The 12,331-nt window shown below is 46.8% G+C and overlaps 1 protein-coding gene across 2 annotated transcripts in view; it reads right to left on the reverse strand.

Annotated features, from left to right (window-relative positions):
• Nucleotides 1–2,284, reverse strand: part of Poglut1 (protein O-glucosyltransferase 1) — a 26,353-nt gene extending 24,069 nt beyond the window's left edge. The window contains exons 1-3 of one of the 2 annotated variants that reach the window (XM_021184666.1): nucleotides 2,111–2,284; nucleotides 1,376–1,669; nucleotides 470–613 (exon numbers count right to left, since the gene is read on the reverse strand). In XM_021184666.1, the coding sequence (XP_021040325.1) occupies nucleotides 470–564 (95 nt within the window). In that variant the 5' untranslated portion in view covers nucleotides 565–613; nucleotides 1,376–1,669; nucleotides 2,111–2,284. The remainder of the gene's footprint in view (nucleotides 1–469; nucleotides 614–1,375; nucleotides 1,670–2,110) is intronic. The other variant, XM_021184665.1, reaches the window with a different exon arrangement.
• Between the last annotated feature and the right edge of the window lie 10,047 nt (nucleotides 2,285–12,331).

Here is a 12,331-nt window from a genome sequence, read left to right on the forward strand (position 1 = left end):
AGTGCTGGGATTAAAGGCGTGCGCCACCACGCCCAGCTTTCTTTTTATTTTTAAAGAATGCTCACTCCAGCAATGGCCATATTAGTTGAATTTTGCAGGGGTGTTGTAAGGAGTAATTTAAATATTCTGCTAAAGGACTAAATGAAGAAATCTGTACAATGAGTAATTACTATGAGGCCATGAAAGCAGGCCTGGCCCACAAAGGACACTCCTAAATCCCTCTGCTTCACTTCCCCCTGAGCCCACATCCCCCTGCCAGGTTTCATCAGCCTGTTCCCCACAGCTTGTAGAAACAGGCAAAGAAGAGAAGGGACAGAGCCTAAGCCATCATAGCTAATGATGTACACTAGGCTTACAGAAAATGGCTGGCATACCAAAAAGAAAAAAAAAAATTCCTGTAGCTGGTTCCTAGGAGTGCGATCAAGTCAGCCTCCGTGTACTAACAGTGTTAGAGGACCCCAGAGGATACCTGGAGGGAAACATGCAGTCATCTTCCCTGAATAACCGGTTCTTAATGATCTGGTAGTGGGTTCCTAGCTTCCGCCTGACCACCTCAGCCATCATCTTCCTGGAGATCCCACCTCGGAAAGGAGTCAGGTCCTCTTCTATGACGCTGTGCAAGAACAGTGGAAAACATCGAGCCAAAGCAGGCCACGAGGCTGACGACACCATCCCATCTATCCCCAAGAGTTTTGTTTAGAGGATACACTAAGCAGGGGGGGAGAGCAGGGGATAGGAACGAGCCACTCTTCCACAAGAGCACCATGGATAACTGAGAAATATCAAACTCAGGAGCATAGGCTGCAGTCACCAGGGAGCAAATCACATCCCTTCTCAACTTCAGCACAGAGTGAGTTTCAGTATCATCAGCATCTTTGAGGGATCAAGTAAAAGATGAAGAGCTAGGACTGCTATTTAGCTGATGGACTATCAGAAGGTTAAGTGGCTTGCCCTGAGGGGTAGTCGGCCTGCTTTCAATGTACTGCACTAACCCTGCCCAAACTTGCATACCTTAAAGATAAAACCAAGAGGAAGTACTGATTAGATGATGAACATGCTCATTCCTTTTAATGTGCAGTTTAGGACAACTAGCACCAGAGACAATAATAACCAGACATGGATCTGGACCTAAGAAGCTTTCAAGAGAAATAGAAGAAATAGAAAGCACATGTTGCTAAAATACCATAGGGAACAGAGGCAATGTGGAGAACACAGAGCCTCTCCCATCCCAGAGCATTTCCATACACTAAGAGAGCCATCTAAGGTCTCAAGACGTGCTTAGATCACTAATAACTGCCATCAAGATCTCTCAAGGGACTTAGGGGAGGTCCCTATGACAAGAATCCAGCTCTCAGAGACACACCAACGAACTCACCCGTGATAGCAGCTGCAGTTTTGACTTGAACATGGTTCATAATTCTCCAAAGCCCTGTTAATTTGGTCAAGAAATACTTTCCATTTTGAGCCTTCAAAAAGTGAAGGAAATGAGAGTTAACAGAATAAATACCCTTGGCATTCGTATTTGCCAAGCAGCAGGCAGAAGCAACAGAAGACCAACACTTGGAGAAATCCCCTTCCTTTCCCAGTAGTGGAAATGCCAAGAACGATTCTTTGTGTAACTTGTCGGGGCTTGAGTCAAGTCTGTTCCTCTACCTGCGCCATCACGTATCTAAGAAATTGGAAAAGTCACAAGCTATTAATGTTTGGCCTTCAGTAGGTTATGTAGACACCGGACTTCTACATGGATTCTCACCTAATCAAACTGAACCCCATCGAGACAATCAGTGCAAACTTTCGGACGTAATCCTCCCTCATCTGTTTTGTCCTAACAGCTAGCAAGTGCCTCCCTCCCTCCTCTGGGAAGCACAGAACAGCGTTCTGCTGTAAACAGGGAACATCCCTCTCTTCCTACCATCCCCAATCCCGGAGGATGGGGGTTACTCTCGGGGATCCAGGACCAGAAGAAGAGGCCCACCAAACACCTATGCTCGCCCCCGCCCGCTGTCCAGCTCGCGCTGCATCCTCCGCGCGCCGGGGGCCACAGCGAGCACCCAGGGACCCGAGCGGATCCCGAGCCGCGGCGCTAAGCTCGGCCCCGCCCGGAGCCCACCTGAGTCCTTCTGGCGGCCCTGCACTGGGCACAGGAGCAGTAACAGCATCCATGCCCTAAGCCGAGAGCCCGCCCGACGCTCCATCACCCGCAGACCACTGCGGATTCCGACCCGCACGCCGGCGGAAGCACCGCCCAGCAGAAGGATGGCGGCGGACGCCACGGCACGTGGGAGCTGCCCTACACAAAGATGGCTGCTGAGCCCGCCCCTAGACCTGCGGGAGCCTGGCATGAGAAATAAGGCACCAGGCAGCCCCTCCGGGTGGCACATTTAATAATGATCAGTTCTGTGACAAACCGAAGGTCAGAGGTAGTTTGCTTTTTGCTCCAGCTACCCACAGAGCTTAGGTTAAATCATTCCTAGGCTAGGTCACTCCAGAACACCAAACTACTTATTTATTGATCGTATTGAACGGATGCATCCGGTTAGTCCCCAAAAGGTTGCACAGGTCCATTTATAATAGGAATCTCTAGCAATATAACACAAATCGGCCGTGTTAAACAAGCCCTTGTTTTGTAACTAGGTTTGTGATAGGCTGCAAAAGACCATACCAAACCAGATTATCAATAAGCAAATTGGATGCCAGGCAGTGGTGGTGCATGCCTTTAATCCCAGCACTTGGGAGGCAGAGGCAGGCGGATATCTGAGTTCGAGACCAGCCTGGTCTCTACAGAGAAACCACGTCTCAAAAAACCAAAAAAAAAAAAAAACAAAAAAAAAACAAATTGGACGTTTTTTAAAGCTATGTATCATTATCATTAAATTCTTTTATTCTTGGGCTGGAGAGATGGCTCAGCGGTTAAGATCACTGACTGCTCTTCCAAGGTCTTGAGTTCAAATCCCTGCAACCACGTGGTGGCTCACAACCACCCATAATGAGATCTGACGCCCTCTCCTGGTGCCCTCTCCTGGTGCTTCTGAAGACAGCTATAGTGTACTTAGATATAATAATAAATAAAACTTTTTTAAAAATTCTTTTATTCTTGAGATAAAGTGTTATATTATAGCTCAGACTGGTCTCCAACCCATAACCCTCTTGCCTCAGCTTCTAAAGTTTGTAGGTATCAGAGCTTGCCAACACACTAACTGAACTTCAGAACTTCGAATATGCAAACAACAAACCAGGAGCCTCACAGCAACTGATCCAAAAATAGACCAGAAAGGACTGGAGAGATGGCTTAGTATTTAAGAGCACACACTGATCTTGCAGAGGACTTGAGTTGATTTTTTTATTATTATTATTGGATATTTTCTTTATTTACATTTCAAATGTTTTCCCCTTTCCAGGTCTTCCCTCACCTCCGGAAACCCCCTATCCTATTCCCCCTTCCCGGGACCTCTATGACAGTGCTCCCCAACCTACCCACCCACTCACCCACTCCTGTCCTCTGCCCTGGCATTCCCCTACCCTGGGGCATCAAACACCCTCAGGCCCAAGGGCCTCTCCTCCCACTGATGCCAACAAGGGACATATTTGGCCAGAACCAATATGTCCCTCCATGTGTATTCTTTGGTTGGTGGTACAGTCCCCAGGAGCTCCAGTGGGGGAAGGGTGTCTGGCCAGTTGACACTATTGCTCCCTCCACAGAGCTGCAAACCCCCTCAGCTCCTTCAGTCCCTTCTCCAACTCCTCCATCGGGGACCTCAAGCTCAGTCCAATGGTTGGCTTTGAGCATCCTCCTCTGTATTTGTCAGGCTCTGTCAGAGCCTCTCAGGAGACAGCCATATCAGGCTTCCATCAGCAAGCACTTCCCCTCATCCACAATATCGTCTAGGTTTAGTGACTGTATATGGGATGGATCCCCAGATGGAGTTGAGTTAAAAGTTTTAATAACAATGTCTCACAGCTCACATCTGCCCTCAACTCCAGTTTCTTAGCCTCTGGAGATCTAGCCTCTGGCCTCAGTGAGCACCTGCCCTCAAGTGTACATACCTACACACAGACACACTGTTTACAAATAATAAAAATAATTTTTAAAGATATATTTTATGTGAGTACACTGTTGCTGTCTTCAGACACACCAGAAGAGGTCATTAGATCCCATTACAGATGGTTGTGAGCCACCATGTGGTTGCTGGGAATTGAACTCAGAACCTCTGGAAGATCAGCCAGTGCTCATAACTACTGAGCCATCTCCCTAGCCCCAAATAAATCTTGTTCCCCCCTGGTTTTTTAGGACAGAGTTTCTCTGTATAGCCCTGGCTGTCCTGGAACTCACTCTGTAGACCAGGCTGACCTTGAACTCAGAAATCTGCCTGCCTCTGCCTCCCAAGTGCTGGGATTAAAGGCATGAGCTACCACTGCCTGCCTAAATAAATCTTTTTTTAAAAAGAAAAAGCCTGTGCAACCTGGGCCAGTATGATTTAAAAAAGAAAGAAAACTTCTGTTTTAATACCCTAAGGAAAGTAGCAGTTTTGTTGTTTTTTTAATCCTGCGTGTAGTGTAACCTCCACTTGGTCATGGAGCAAAAAGTGTCCTTGAATGCCAGGCAGCAATGGAGCATACCTTTAATCCCAGCTCTCTAGAGCCAGAGACAGGTGGATCTCTGAGTTTAAGGCCAGCCTGGTCTACAGAACAAGTTCCAGGATCACCAAAGATATACACAGAGAAACCCTATGTCAAACAAACAAACAAAAACCATCAACCATCCTCCCAGCCAGGCATAATAGCAAATGCTTGTAGTAATCCCAGCAGTCCAGCAGCATATAAAGACATGGAGGAGGAGGAGAAGGAGGAGGAGGAGGAGGAGGAGGAGGAGGATGGGGAGGGGCAGGGGGAGGGAGGGGGAGGAGGAGGGAGAGGAGGGGGAAGAGGAGGGGAAGAAGGAAGGAGAGGAGGAGGAGGGGGAGGAGGAAGGAGTGGAGGAGGAGAAGGGAGAGGAGGGTAGCTATTTAAAGAACTACAAGAGCTGGGTAAGATGGCTCTTATCTGTAATCTCAGCACTCAGGATGCTGAGGCAGGAAGATTGCTGGGAGTTCTAGGGTACAGAGTGAAGTCATATCTCAAAAATAAAACAAACATTTTTAAAAAGTATAGGAACCAGTCCAAATCCTGTAAAGTACCCAAGCTCTATTGCTATTAACCTGGGGGTGGGGGTGGGGGAGAGAAGTCAAGATGATGTCAGCATGTAGCCTTCCTGCCCAGTGTTCCTTGCTCCCTTTTCCTTTCTTACAATAGCTCTTTCATATCCCTAAATTCCCCCAGGACCTTTCATATCCTCCAGGGGGAGGGAGGGAGATGATTGTCCCTGCCCATCTTAATTACTTTTCTCTTGCTGTGCTAAAATTCCATGGCCAAGTCAACTTACAGAAGAAACAGTTTGTTGGGGCTTACAGCTTCAGAGGGTGAGTCTATGACCATCGTGGTGGGGAGTATGGTAGCAAGCAGGCAGGCTTGGCACTGGAGCAGTAAGTGAGAGATCACATCTTGAAGCAGGAGCTCAAGGCAAAGGGAGAGCTAACCGTGAATCAGCAGGGCCTTTTGAAACTTCCATCTCCAGTGACACACTTCCTCCTAATCTTTCCCAAACAGTCTACCAACTGGAGAGCAAATATTCAAACCTCTAGCCTGGGTGGACCATTTTCATTCAAACCACCGTAACTACCCCACTTACAAGGAAGGCATCAGTTTATGTGTACACTATGATGGATGTATGAGGTCAGAGGACAGCTTTTAAGAGTTGTTTTTCTCCTTCCACTTGTGGGTTCTAAGGATCAAATTCAGGTTATCAGGCAGTTTTTGGAAGTACTTTTTTTATTTTAAACCTGCCGAGCCACCTTACCAGCCCAAGAACACCTTGTTTCATAGGTAAGATGCTTAGAGAACCATGAATCACGAATGAAAAATAGTTGTTTAAATTTGCTGAAAATATGGGCATTTTTTTCCTTTGACAGTGGGTAATTAAATACCGGGCATTATTGTTACAAATACGTTGGTTATATAAGCAGAATAAGTATTAAAGTATACATATTGTTGAAAATGTATATAACAACATCCTAGGAGGTACACATGAAATACATGTCTTAAATACATGTATACAAATACATGAGAATATCAAATCAAGTTTGTGCCTACATAGAACTTAGAATTAGTTTTGAAAAAAGAGCAGTTCTCTCTCTCTCTCTCTCTCTCTCTCTCTCTCCTTCTTTTTTTTTTTTTTTTTTTTTTTTTTTTTTTTTTTTTTTTTTTTTGGTTTTTGGTTTTTCGAGACAGGGTTTCTCTGTGTAGCCCTGGCTGTCCTGGAACTCACTCTATAGACCAGGCTGGCCTCGAACTCAGAAATCTGCCTGCCTCTGCCTCCCGAGTGCTAGGATTAAAGGCGTGTGCCACCATGCCCGGCAAGAGCTGTTCTCAAAATCACTTATACTTTCATGTATAAATGCTACTGGCTTGAGTCTAAGAAAAAGCACATACAAACTTCAAATCTGGAGCAAGAGCTGGAGGAGGGATTCCAGACTGCAAAGAAGGATACATCAACAGTTAGTGAATATTGTGCTAGAGACACTAGAACATGGGAGCCAGAATTCAAAGACTTGTGGGTAGATGTGAAGAAGGCAAAGCAGGCTGACGGTAGTGGGGGGGGGGGTAAAAATAATTAACATTCATTAGTAAGCATGGATCATATCAGTCATGATGTATCATTGGATTACATTCTACAAAGGTGGAAACTACTTGGTTGATGGGTTAAGGAAACTCACTTGGGGAGTGAGAATAAGCAAAAGGAAAAAAGTTTCCTTAACACCGTATCATATTACACTTCCACGGGAACTTTACTTTTCAAATGAAAAGTAAAATTTTCTTCTAATTCTAGAAAGGCATATGGAAATTTAAAATTGTTCGTTAAAAGCATATGAATCACTTATATCATCACATAAATGGCATGACTGGCCAGGCATGGTGGCACATGCCAGGAATACTGGCACTTTGGTGAATCAGGGGGATACCCAGAAGCAATAATGACAAGGAAACTAGATGGTGCAGATATGGCTCCATGCTCTCCCAGAGGACCAAGGTTCAGTTTCTAGCACCAACATGGAAGGTGTGTGTGGTTCAAAACACATGTAAAAGGAATAAGACAGTGTTTACTCTGGAGCCAAATATTAGTGACCATGGCCCCAGGTGCATGAACTAAGCTTGCAAGACTCTGTCGAGCCTTAGCTTACCGGGGACCCCCTGAGTGAGCCACGTGGAGCCAGAATCAAATCAAAAGCAAGAGGAATTTTATTTAATCCAGCATGCTGGGGTCACCCCGCACATAGGGAGGGAGCAACCCTGAGCAGCCCATCCACTGAGCCTTTATACAGTTCTCAGGGCCACCAACATTAGGCACAATATGATTGGCAGAACAGTCTGACTTTTAAACTGATTGGGGTCCTAACAAGGTAGCTATAAGGGTGATTAATCAAGAGGAGTTAAACCAAGACTCAAACCAGCCCTGACTCTGTTCTCTCTCTTTCTCTTGGCTAACCTTTCTCTCACCTTGGCCATTGAATCTTTAACTACCCCCAGAATGGTCTCTAGTATGTGTTTCCCAATGTTTCACACCCCCAGGGAGCATAGAAGAAATGGTTGGCCCCCTAACACTGATAGGCCTGTTGCTGGCTACTCTCATCTTGAGGGCGCACATATATGGGCGTTTCTCTCAGGACACTTTTCAATTTTGGGTTGTCCACACCCTAAGCCCCACCCTCCAAGGCCTCTTCTGGGACATGGTCTAGATTTACAAGTCACTTGTCCCCTATATTCAGGCAACCCCTCCCCCTGTGTCTCCAGGGCAGCAATACCCCAGAAGTCAAAGCTCACCACTAAATCACAGAGATCAAAGACAGGGTTCAGCTACCAGATACAACTCAGGTAGTGGATCAAGCCACATCACCAGTGGCTGGGAACACCTGCCAAGTCACCCTGGTAGGGTTGTGGGGCTGCCGAGGCTCAGTGCCAGAAGATACACCATAGCCACCTCCTGGTCTCTCTGGCCTTGCAGGAGGAGGTTACTTGAGTGTCTGGCTGTTATCTAGTTGGCATCAGGCACAAGTGATAATCTGATGTGAACCCAGGCAGTTACTCCAACCACTTTAATGGAGGTTGGGGTGGTCAACAACACCAGAAACAGTTCTCTCCACTTTGTGTTCAACACAATGTCTCTTAACATATACCCAATCTCCAATTGGTACTTGTGTGGAACCTCTGGGATACTTGCATTATATAAGGCACTAAGTGTAGGCCACAATTCCAGGTGGCTGATTTGGAAAGCTTGCACTCGAGTCATAAGATCCTTGTCAGCCTGAAAAATCAATCTGGGGGGATCAAGAGTCGGGGTCAAGGGAGTGGATGTCCCATGCAGGATCTCAAAGGGGTCAGGTTAAAATGGTAGGGGGTGTTCAGGGCCAAGGGGAAGGGCACCAACTAGTCAGAGCCAGCCTCCAAGGTCAATTTAGGCAAGGTCTCTTTTAGGGGTTCTGCTCATTTTCTCTACCTGCCCTGAGCTCTGGTGACAGTATGCACAATGGGGCTTCCAATGAGTCCCCAATATCTCTGCCAATCCCTGACTCACTTTTTTGTTTGTTTGTTTTTGTGTGTGTGTTTTTGTTTGTTTGTTTTTCGAGACAGGGTTTTTCTGTGTAGCTCTGGCTGTCCTGGAACTCACTTTGTAGTTTTCTGTGTAGCTCTGGCTGGCCTCGAACTCAGAAATCTGCCTGCCTCTGACTCCCAAATGCTGAGATTAAAGGTGTGCGCCACCACTGCCCGGCTAGGTCCTGAGTTCAAATCCCAGCAACCACATAGTGGCTCACAACCATCTGTAATGAGATCTGATGCCCTTTTCTGATGTGTCTGAAGACAGCTACAGTGTATTTATATATAATAAATAAATAAATTTAAGGGAGAGAGAAAGAGAGAGAGAGGGGGAGAGAGAGAGAGAGAGAGAGAGAGAGAGAGAGAGAGAGAGAGAGAGAGAGAAATATTATTCTAATATATTCTTAGCTACCAGGGTAGCTGTTTTTTGCTGTCTCAACCCATCCAGGGAAAACATCTACAAACACTAGAAGGTATGTGTAACCATGTTTCCTGGCTTAACTTCTGTAAAATCAACCTACCAATAAACTAGAGGCTGTTCTCCCCTAGGTCTTTTGCCCTGTTTACTCATGGCTGCATAAGCATTTACTTGCTGGCATATCTTACACTCTCTTTCTTGCCCAGAACCTGAGGTATATATATTTAGGTCTCTTAACTGCTTGGACAAGCTTTTTATCCCCTAAATGAGTCCATCTGTGCATTTGTCTTTTGCTTGCTTTCTGGGAAGTATAGCTCTCCCTTCTTGTGTGCTCCATTACCTACCTTCTCTTGGTAATGGTTGGTAGGGTGGCTAGCAATCTGAGTCTTTTCTTCTTTTATATATTTTGAGTGAAGCCATCCCTTAGTCCAGACCCATTTCTCAGCAGGTGTTTCTTGCAGGCTCTTAACCAGGATAGGCTCCTGCATAGACACTTGATGTGCCTTGTTATTGCCCCGGGACACTGAGTCTCTTCCCTTTTGAGATCTTGGGCAATGAATAATACTCACAGTTGCTGGCTACATCAGATCCAAGATTTCCTGCTTGTTTCTTTTCCCTTTGATGTGAGCAGTCCTCTCTCTTGGTATATAGCCTCGTGGGTGTGGACTGTGGCAAAGGCATGCCTGCTCTCCATGTAGATGTTGATCTTTTTGCCTGCCCCCAGGTCCAAGGCTTTGGTCAGAGCTATCAGCTCTGCCTTTTAGACTGATGTTCTTGGAAGAAGCGTTTCTACCCAGTCTGCCTGGTGCCTGTCCACAATGTTGTATTACTCCTTGCATTTGTCCCTCTACCAGGTAGCTGCTGCCATCAGTGAACCAGGTCACCTCAGCATCAGGGAATGGGTGATCTACAGGTCCTTTTACCATCCCTGTTCCTCAGCTAGAATCTGCTAGCCATCATGAGCTGGCAGATTAAGGTCAGGGTCAGGTAGCAGAGTGTCTGGGTTGAGGGCCACTGGTGACCTGAAGGTCACCCAATCTGAGTTTAGCAACAGAGTCTGATAATGAGTCATGTGGGCGTTGGTCAGTCATCCGATCCAGGGGCTGGAGAAGAACACACTCCAAGGTATGCCACACTCAGGTTCTGCCCCAGAGTCACCTTATCAGCATCTTTAACTAGAAACACCACCGCTATCCAGGTAAGCAGGCCACCCAGCAGCGACAGGGTCTAATTTCTTTGACAGATAGGCAACTGGGTGCTTCCAAGAGCCCAGCCACTGGGTGAGCACCCCTGACTATTCCCCTGTTCTCAGCCACATAAAGGTGGAAAAGTCTACTGGCATCAGGCGAGGAGCTTGAGCAGTCTGTTGCTCTTCTTCCTCTGTTTTTAGTCAGGGGGTGGGGGTGGGGACAGCCAATTCAGCAAACCCTGGAATCTATTTCCAGCAGAAACCAGTCATACCTAGCTAGGAATTCCTGTGCCTGCTTGGGGCTCTGTGGAGGAGTGATACACAAGATGGTCTCCTTTTGAGTCAGCGCTGGCCATCTGTCAGCAGGAAGCCCAAATAACTTACTTTTCTCTGGCTGATTTGGGCCTTCTTGGCTGAGGCTCTGTATCCCAATCCTTCCAGCTCCTCCAAGAGGTGTTTAGCCACCTCTAGACAGTCCTCCTTAGTCTTGGGTCCCAGGTTTCTTCACAGGCAAGAGGGGCATATTCCAAGCCGATTGACACTGTCACATGATCCCTTGTTCCAGGAGCCTGGTTGCATTCCTGGCCTCCCTCAACAGTCTGGTCAATCAATGGGGTCCCCGTGTCTGAGGGGGTATTCTTTCTGGATTCTGGCTTCCTGCATTATAAGTAAAACAGTCTCTGGGCTGGAGAGATGGCTTAGAGGTTAAGAGCACTGACTGCTCTTCCAAAGGTCCTGAGTTCAAATCCCAGCAACCACATGTAGGCTCACAATCATCTGTAACAAGATCTGACACCCTCTTCTGGAGTGTGTCAGAAGATAGCTACAGTGTACTTAGATATAATAAATAAATAAATCGAAATAAGTAAATAAATAAGTAGAACAGTCTCAAAGAGATTAAGCGACCCTTTGGAAAAAGGGGGGATGGGCCTTCCAGTTGTACAAGTTGGCCAAAGAGAAGAGCCAATATTGCATAGCCGGATTGTCTCTTTTCCAGAGGCCCATATGCCTGCCCTCAGTGAGAGTGCCACCGTGGTATCAGGGGAGGTGGCTCTCAGGTCTTCTCCCATTCCTCCCTCTGGTGAAGGGGGGTGTAATGGCCCCAGTCTCCAGTCTAGTATGGGCTGAGGATCCTGTAACCAGTACTGGCACTGTGGGGCCATGGGGACTAGTGGAGGGAGATTTAGAGGAAGAGGGTCTTGGAGTAAATAGGTCGGCTGTTGAAGATCCTTGGCGGATCAGAAGTTTTTCAAGTCTGAGTCTCTCCTCCCAAACCCAAAGAAGAGGCAGTGACCCCTGGTGGCCCAGTCGTTAGAGTAAGTTTTTAAATGGTTTCCAGGGACAGAACAGAGAATCAGCAACTAAGCACAGTATGATTGGCAGAACAGTGCACCCTTTAAACTGATTGGTCTTTAGGGAATGAGGTGGCAAGGACTTCCTTTGTCTGATGGTGGGCAAAGTCCATCCTGTGGAATGTGGAATGTGCCCCCAGATCCGGGGTCTGAGGAATGTTACTTAGCCTCTCCCTTCCAGGGGGGCAAGTGTTCCATCATCTTCCCAAAGCTCCTGACCTGACCTTTCCAGCTGGCAGTCTTAACTTTTAGGTTGCTGGAAGCTAGTGGTTTGTTCCTACATCCTAAAAAGTTTCAAATGATAGTCACAAGAAATGGTAAGTGAGTGCTGAGTCCAGCATGGCCTTGGTGGGGACAGAATGACATGGTTCCTGCCCCTAGTACAGGGCCATCAGATGTGGGCCTCCATAGGTGTCAATGCCTGCTAATGGGCATAATACTTGTTTGTATAATAATGTACATATTTTTAGCACTCGGGAGGCAGAGGCAGGTGGATTTCTGAGTTCGAGGCCAGCCTGGTCTACAGAGTGAGTTCCAGGACAGCCAGGGCTACAAAGGGAAACCCTGTCTGGGGGGGGATATATATATATATTTTTTTTTCTCAGCCTTATTTATAATAGCCAGAAGCTGGAAAGAACCCAGATGCCCCTCAACAGAGGAATGGATACAAAAAATGTGGTACATTTA

The sequence above is a fragment of the Mus caroli genome, chromosome 16, assembly GCF_900094665.2.
Source record: "Mus caroli chromosome 16, CAROLI_EIJ_v1.1, whole genome shotgun sequence".
NCBI lineage: Eukaryota > Metazoa > Chordata > Mammalia > Rodentia > Muridae > Mus > Mus caroli.